Source organism: Vulpes lagopus, chromosome 2 (assembly GCF_018345385.1).
Source record: "Vulpes lagopus strain Blue_001 chromosome 2, ASM1834538v1, whole genome shotgun sequence".
NCBI classification, from domain to species: domain Eukaryota; kingdom Metazoa; phylum Chordata; class Mammalia; order Carnivora; family Canidae; genus Vulpes; species Vulpes lagopus.
This window is the reverse complement of record NC_054825.1, coordinates 43,684,575-43,692,627: the sequence shown is the minus strand read 5'-3', so window position 1 is coordinate 43,692,627 and position 8,053 is coordinate 43,684,575. Positions and strand designations below refer to the sequence as shown.

The 8,053-nt window shown below is 59.1% G+C and overlaps 1 protein-coding gene across 1 annotated transcript; it reads right to left on the bottom strand.

Annotated features, from left to right (window-relative positions):
- Positions 1-247: 247 nt before the first annotated feature.
- Positions 248-1,765, bottom strand: RPP25 (ribonuclease P and MRP subunit p25). The gene has a single exon (XM_041736468.1). It carries the CDS (start codon positions 1,542-1,544, stop codon positions 903-905), a length of 642 nt encoding a protein of 213 aa, XP_041592402.1. The 5' UTR covers positions 1,545-1,765; the 3' UTR covers positions 248-902.
- Between the last annotated feature and the right edge of the window lie 6,288 nt (positions 1,766-8,053).

Genomic DNA, 8,053 nt, shown 5'->3' with positions numbered 1-8,053 from the left:
TTCCCTCAGTGGTGGTGCACAGGGCGGGGGGGGTGGCGACGACAAAGGCCCCCTTCTGGCCACCAGCCCCTGAGCCTAGAGCCAGACAGAAAGCTGGGAGAGGGAGAAGAGGCCAGGGACTGGGCAACGTGCCCCTTGTTCCATCTTGGAACAAGACTCCAGGCTGGAGGGGACGGGGACCCAAGGCCGCAGGCCAAAGCAGTTTCCACATAGGTTAAGCGCTAGGAAAGAAACCTGGGGCCAGAGCCATTTTTGTGTTTGTTTTATTGGAAGCAGGACTCCAGCTCAGGGGGGAAGGCAGAGAGTTCTGTCTGGGGTCTGTCCTTCTGGGCCAGCAGGCGAAGGGGGACTGTTAAGAGAGCTAGAGCCCATGGGGGCGCCTCTGCACCAAGATAGCAGGATGCTCCTTAACAGCAGCAGGGTAAGGAAACTAGAAAGGAAGAGGTCTTCCCGGGTGACATAGACCCCCCCCCCCCCCGACTGTCCTGCCTTCCAGCCGTCTGCTGTCCTTCCTCGCCCCTTGCCTCAGCCGCCAACGGTGGAGAGGGTGCCAAGAGCTCTCCTGGGGCCACACACTGTCCTCGGGAGCACTGGATGCCTTCAATCCTCGGGGGTCCTGGGCAAGGCTCAAGAGTCCCCCTGCCCACCGTCCCCTCCCCGAAGAAGGTCCCGGCATGGCTCGGTGGGCTTCTGCGTCTCCAGGCAGCCCAAGTGGCGGAGCAGCCAAGCGCCCACGACGCTTCCCTGGGGTCCCCGCCCCGTGGCCCGGGCCCCGTGCTGACGGTGCGAGGAGCTACGTCCCGAGCACCTCCCCGGCACCGAGCACCGGGGCATGAAAGGCTGGAGATGCGGCTCAAGGTCGGGGCTCCCTGGGGGGGTGGTAGGGGGCGGCCCGCGAGCTCTCAGGCCGTCGGACGCTCCTCCGCTGCCCCGGGCTCAGGTCGCAGGCGCTTGGCGGAGCCTTCGGCAGCCGCGGCTCCCCCCGGGCTCCGCTTGGACGTCGGCCCGGCGGGCTGCGACGAGGGTCCCGGGTGGGCGTCCGGGGGCTGGTAGCCGGGCTGGCGCGGATCCAGGGCGTCCTTGCAGAGCAGGATGGCGAGGCCGGGCACGTTCTTGAGGACACTGAGGCTGGCGGCCGGCTCGCCAGGCCTGTGCCCCGGCGCGGGCCCCGGCGGGAGGCTTTGCCACACCTCGCGCACGCTCCGGTAGCGCAGCCGCGTGACCTGGTGCAGGCCCGCCAGGCGGCGCTTGAGGATCTCCGCGCACGTGACGGTCTTGGTGGAGGCTCGACCGCAGCCGCTGAAGACGATGGCGCGCGTGGCGGGCTGCGCCATGCTGGCCGTGGCGAAAGCCAGCAGGTTCCGGATCTTGCTGCCCTCCTTGACCCGCATGTGCACAGCGCCCGGCGCCAGGTCGGCGAAGGGCCCGGAGCCCGGGCCGCCCCCCTCGGCCCCCTCGCCCCCCGGCGCCTCCTCCGAGCGCACCTTACGGAAGTTCTCCATGCGCCGTCGTTGCCCGGACCGCGGGGGCGCGGACTTGGCCATGGGGCCGCCTCAGCCCTGGGGCTGCATGGCCGCCGCCGCCCCTGGCCAGGGCCCGCAGGGCTCGGGGTGCGGGAGCACCGCGGACGCCGGCGGGCAGGCTGGGACGGCGCGATCCTCGCCCCCCACCGTCTCCAGCGGGCGCCGCTCTCCGCCGCGCTCTCCGCGCCCAGGGCTCCGCGCCTTCAGCGGCCGCCCCGCCCGGGAGCCCGGAGCCCCGCCCCCGCCAGGCCCCGCCCCCGCCAGGCCCCGCCCCCGCCAGGCCCCGCCCCCGCCAGGCCCCGCCCCCGCCCGAGCCCGGGCCGCCTCCGGAATCCAGTCCCGAGTCCCGCCACCGGAGCGGTTCGCGGGGAGGTGCGGCGGCGGCGCCGGGGCGGAGCTGCCGGGCGCAGTTCCCCCGGAGTCGCCATCTGCCCTCCCTGAGCCAGCCCTCGTCAACCGGCGACCTGCATAAAAACTGTGTGTGCGACGCCAGAGCCGCCCCGAGCCGGGCGCCCCAGCCCTTGCGCCCCCGGTGCCCTCGCAAGGAGGTTTTGCCCCCCGTCCCTCCCCCCGCGCCCGAGCCGCTCCTCCCGCCTCAAGGACGGCGGGGGCGCGAGCCGCAGAGTGCGGGGGCCCGGCTGCAGCTGCGCCCCGCGCTGCCCCCCGCGCTGCCCTCGGAGCGCCACGTCGCGGCGGCCGGGGACGGCTGGAGCTGGAGCTGGAGCTCGCGGACCCCGGCCGGCCCCGGGCGGGGGTGAGGCTGTGGGCCAGGCTGCCCCTGCGGCGCGTGGCACGAGCCCGGGAGAGCCCCTCCCAAGGGCGCCGGGCCGCCTCCGCGCGTGGAGCGTCCACTGTTAGGGTAAGCCAGGCGCTGCTCCCTGGTGACGTGGACCCCCCTTCTTCCCAGGAGGAACTCGTTGACGGCCAGCCGCGGCCCCCTGACACCCAGTGGGGTCCATTTCCAAAAAGGAGGCCCGAGGAAGGCAGGTTTTGAGAGGGAGAAGGGTGACAGGTGGGAAGTGGAGGCCGCGGAGGCGGTGTGGAGCCACCGCGTGCCCCTCTCCGGGAACCCCGCCGGCCGGGAGAGGCGGGACAGAGCGGGGCTGGGGTGGGAGGACAGGATGGGCACGAAGTTCGCAGGCACTGGGCCCCCCGCAGCGCTGCCCTGGCCCGCGCGGTCGGGCGGGGGGAGTGGGGCGGCCCCGGCCCGGGTGGGGGCGACCAGCGCGCGGCGAGCCCCGGAGGCGCGGCCGGGAAGCCTGAAAGTGCGGGCGGCCTGGCAGGGCCTGGGGGTGGCGGGGCCCGGCCCTGAGCCCGGGGCTGCCTGCCGGGGTGCCCCTCTCCCTTCCCACCGCTCCTGTCGCCTCCTCGGCATCGGGTTTGTCCTGGGTCCCGGCCCCTGCTGTTCAGACCCCGGGCTGACCCCGCTACCGCCCTCGGGGAACGGCTGCAGGGTAGACTCGGCGCGCTGGGCTCGGGGCCCTCGGGGTCGTGCTCCGCTTGGAGCCGCGACTGGGGCTGTGCACCAGCTCCCGCGGGCCCCGCGAGGGGCAGCCACGAAGGCCGAGGCACCCCAGCCTCGAGACAACACGCAGACGGCCTGCAGCGCGTGGCGGGGAGCGGAGAACCTCACATTCCGTTAGCGCGGGGTAGTTGTGGCACTTAGAGGACAGCTGTTTCGGCTAGGCCTGAGAGCCAGCCCTGGAACGGGGGGAGTCGGGGAGGAGCGAGCTCGCCATCCGCAGGGGCATGCAAGCCTACGCCGGCCCTTCACTAGGAGGGCCTAGACCAGGGCTGCGGCTGGGCGGGTGGGCCCTCCAAGGCGCCCCCCCCCCCGCCAGCTGTGGGGCGCTGGATTCACTCCGCTACCCAGGGGAGGGAGAGCGCGGGAAGGGCCCGCGTCCCCCCGCCCTCTTCCCCGCTCCCTCTGCAGCACTTAAAATGTAAATGTACATCGTGATTAGCCGCAGGGTCGCTAATTACCGCCGAAGCCATTCATTACCCTGTCAACGCGCGTGCTAGCCCGCCGGCTGTGCGCTCCCGCTGGGCCGCGGGGGTGCGGGGGGGGGGCAGGGAGAGGCGAGAAGGTTCGCGCGGGGGCGGGGAGGGCGGTGCAGGAGAGCGGAAGCGGCCCGGGAGCCGCGCGGAGGGAGGATGCGCCCCGCGGAGCGCAGATGCGAGCGGAGCAGAGGGCTCAGCCCCGGGCAGGTGGGCAGAGCACTGCGCCGCGACCCCGCGACGGTGAGAAACGTGGAAAGACGGTCGAGGCTTTCTGTTAAAAGAGCTGGGTGGAAAAAATTAAAATAAAAATAATAAAAGAGCTGGGTGGGGCCACAAGTATTTTTCTTTTTTCTTTTTTTTTTTAAGGCAGACGGGTGGGGAGAAATCTATTTCCATATGTGCGTGTTTGTAGATGTAAATGTATTTTAAAATATCTTTAAGAAAAGAGCATACTGCATCTGTTACCTCTGAGGCAGCATCCAGTTTTTTGAGCCTCTTCAAGAACTACTGAATACAGAATTTAGCGCGGAGACTTGGAACAGCCTGTGTAAAGGAGGCACTGACCGTGCAGAGCTTCTTTGCCTCTCTGTGACCTTGGGCAATTTGCTTAACTCCTGTGCCTTGATTTTCTGAGCTATGAAATGGGGCTAACGTAGGCACCTGTCTCTTAAACTGGCTGTGAGACACATAGCAGTCTTAGGAACTTGGCTGGTAAATTCTCAGGAATGTCAGCTAATATTTTTCATGTATTATCTGAGATTAGAATACATTTTACAAAAATTTTACAAAAATTTTAAAGGGAGATGAGGGAGAACGGAAAATGGGCAAAACCTTGGCAAGAGCAGTTTTCCTATACGCCACTGTTAGTGGCAGCTTACAGTCCTTGCACTCTCAGAGGAGGTGGAGGGGTGGCTAGGCTGGAGCCCAAGCCCAGCCAATGCAGCACCAGTCCCTGCCTTGCAAAAGGACCTTTCCAGCAGTGCACCCTGCCTCAGTGGACAAGTCTCTTCTCACCCCAAGATTGGGAGAACCCTGTCCCTCAGGACAGGTCTCCTCCTCTGTCTCCAGTAGTAGGAAGAATGAGCATGGGGAGCTCCTAAACTAAACTTTTGAAAGGGGCCAGAGGGAGCTCAGACTTACCGGGCACCTACCAAGTGCCCAGCATTGGGCCAGATGCTCTCAAAGATCTATTCCCTGATTCAGTTTTCATAATCTCCCTTCTCATCATATGGAAACAGGCACAGAGAGGTTAAGTAACTTGCCCAATCATCACAGCTAAAAAGCAGCAACCACAGGTGTTTGAATGCCGGTGCTCTGACTCAGTTTACTACCTCACCTGAGTATAAGAAAGAAGGAAACTCTAATGATTAAGCTGCCCAGTAAAGGTTTGAGTTGATTTTGGGGAGAGTGGGGGTTTCTACAGTGGGGAAGGTACAGTGATTATCTATTGCTGCATAAAAAGTTATCCCCCAAACTCAGCAGGTTGAAACAAATTCACATCTTACACAGTTTCTGAGGGCTACAGACCCAAGAACAGCTTGTAAGGTGGTTCTAGCTCAGGGCCTTTCCTGAGGTCACCGCCAAGATGGCAACTGAGCCTGGGGGAACTGCTCCCCTGCTCACTCACATGTTAGTTAGAGGCCTCAGTTCCTTATCACGTTGGATGTTTCCATAGATGTGCTCATGACATAACAGTGGGTTTCTGCAGAGCAAGTGATGAGAGACAGAGAAAATAGAGAGAGACAGGATGAGAAGGAAGCCACAGTGCACTTTGTAACCCAGCTTCCTCTGAAGAGGAATTAGGTTCTATTTCCTGAGGAAACAGGGTCAAAAAATGTGCAGAGATTTTAAAACCACAGCAGAAGGGGAGTATTTGGGAGGCAGATTTAGGAGGAGAGGCAATCAGGAATCAACATATTGAAGTAAATATGTGGAAAGAATCAGGAAAGCTGAATGTATTTCCTGGCATACAGAAATCACTTAATAAATGTCTGCTTGTTTGTTTTTAAAGATTATTTATTTGAGGGGGGTGGTGATGCCTGGGTGGCTCAGGGTGCCATCCCGGAGTCCCAGGATCGAGTACCCACGTCAGGCTCCCTGGGTGGAGCCTGCTTCTCCCTCTGCCTGTGTCTCTGCCTCTCTCTCTGTGTGTCTCATGAATAAATAAATAAAATCTTTTTAAAGAGAGAGGGAGACTGCACACAAGTGTGGGGAGGGGCAGAAGAGAAGAGAGGGAGAATCTTTTTTTTTTTTAAGATTATATTTATTCATGAGAGAGAGAGAGAGGCAGAGGGAGAAGCAGGCTCCATGCAGGGAGCCCGATGTGAGACTCGATCCCGGGTCTCCAGGATCACCCCCTGAGCTGAAGGCAGAGGCTCAACCACTGAGCCCCCCAGGCATCCAGGAAGAGAGAGAATCTTAAGCGTGCTCCACATTCAGCACATGTCTGATGTGGGGCTCGATATCACAACCCTGAGATGATCTGAGCTGAAATAAAGAGTCTGAAGCTCAACTGACTGAGCCACCCAGGTATCCCCAGAATCTGCTCTTAATCCTGGCACTACACCCCTCCTGGAGGAGGAAGGGGCAGCAGGGCTGAAAGCCATCAGCTATCAGCCTCCCTAGTTATCCATAACGGAGGTCCTGGAACTCCAGGGTAGAGTTCTCCTCCGCCTGGGATGGAGGGCACCAGGGCTGCTCTTCCTTTTCCAGCTCTGACCTGGGATAGAGCGAGGGTGCTTAGTTTATCCCTTCCTAGAATTAAAACTATCCATCAGGGGTGCACTGAGTTTTCCCACAAGTTATAAAATGCTTGCCCATCCAACACCCAGAAGCAGCTAGTGGGGTGGTTAAGAGTGTGGACTCTGGAGCCCATTGCCTGAGTTTGAATCCTAGCTGTGCCCTTGGTCAAGCTTTGGAACTTCTCTGTGCCTTACTTTCATCTCCTGTTAAATGGAAATGGGGATGTAAGGGGTAATAGTACTTACCTCTTGGAATTGTCTCAGGTTATCCCCCCAGTACTGCTATGGGATCATTACTCTTACTTTTCAGAGACAGGACAAACCCTTTGCACACTCAGCTACTGACCAGTAAAGCTGGGGGCAGATGGAAGGTGGGGTAAAAACAAAAAAGCAAACAACATAGGCAGAACAGAATGTTCACCTCCATGAGGCAGCCAGAACTGTCGGGCCCCAGCTGTTAGGCAGGAATGCGGGCCCAGTGGCTTTAATTTGCTTGTGTGTGATTTAACACTTTTGGCTTCATTTCAATGGGGAGTGGCTGTCTCAGCTTTTCTCAATATCACATATACAGAACCTTCTCCCATCACGTCCTGTTAGAGTCAGGCTTATGAAAAACTGTATCATTTTGTTGCTGTAGAGGCAGGCAGTGTCTGGAGCCCTGGGAAGATGCCAGGAAACAGTCTTCTCTTCCCTGGATCACCTCTCTTCCAAGCAATTGTCCCTTCCCTACCTCTCTGTGGTGGTGAGAATAGAAACAGGTCTTTTTATCTAAGACCCCTGTCACCTCATCCCCCGTCCTACCTACCAGCCCAGAACAGAGCCCCCAAATCAAGGTGGTGAATTGGAGCTCCTTCCAGTTCAGGGAGCTGCTTGGTCAAATCCCCTTTATGGCCATGAGGGTTCCCTGTTACCACCAAGTAATTAATTATGTCTTTCCTTCCTTTGAGCAAAAGATGAAGTTAACCAAGTGTGCCTGCCATCTATTGTTCAAAGTAAGTCACAAGGTGCCCTGTACATACTGTCCGGAAAGATAAATTGTATGTAGTTCATCAGGGGAAAGAACATCATTTTGTTTGCAGAGTTTCTGGGAAAATTCCCTCTGCCTAGAAATTATGTATATTTGCTGATTAATGGCCTTCCTGGTGAACCTGCCTCCGAAAAAGTAATAGAGTTGTGAGTGGGTGTCACTAGCCCCCATCATTCCCGCCTCCTCCAGGAGAGGTCATGGGTACAGGCAGATCTCTGAAGTAGTTGTCTTTTCTGCCCACATATTTTCACTGTGGGTTGGGGGTGCACACCCTTCAGATTCTGCCCTGAAGTCCAAGTGTTTTCAAGAAAACAAGCCAAGAAATGTCATGGTTTTATGTGACAGCTTCATGTTTTAAAAATGTTATCAACCTGTTTCAGCCCCCTATTGCTGGGTAACAAATCACTTTACAACATCATTGCTAAAAATAATAATTTATTATTTCTAATGCCTCTGTAGTTCACTAGACTCTGCTGGGAAGTTCTTCTGTACCACAGTGTTGGCTGGGGTCACTCCTTTGCATTCAGCTGGGAGCTCGACTGGGGCTGGAACACCACAGGTGGCTTCACTCACATGTCTGGTGACTGAGCTGGGCTGGTTGGAATGGCTAGGGCTGCTGGCTGTGCTTTTCTCCACATGGTCTCAAGCTTATTTCTTGAGTGGCATGATCCCCAAAAGATGACAGTGGGGGCCGTGATGCCCTGCAAGGCCCAAGCCTTAATGCCACACATTATTACTTCTCTTGCAGTCTGTTGGTCAAA

Bases quoted from the DNA above. Each gene is read 5' to 3' on its own strand.
- RPP25 (XM_041736468.1), bottom strand. From the start codon at position 1,544: ATGGCCAAGTCCGCGCCCCCGCGGTCCGGGCAACGACGGCGCATGGAG.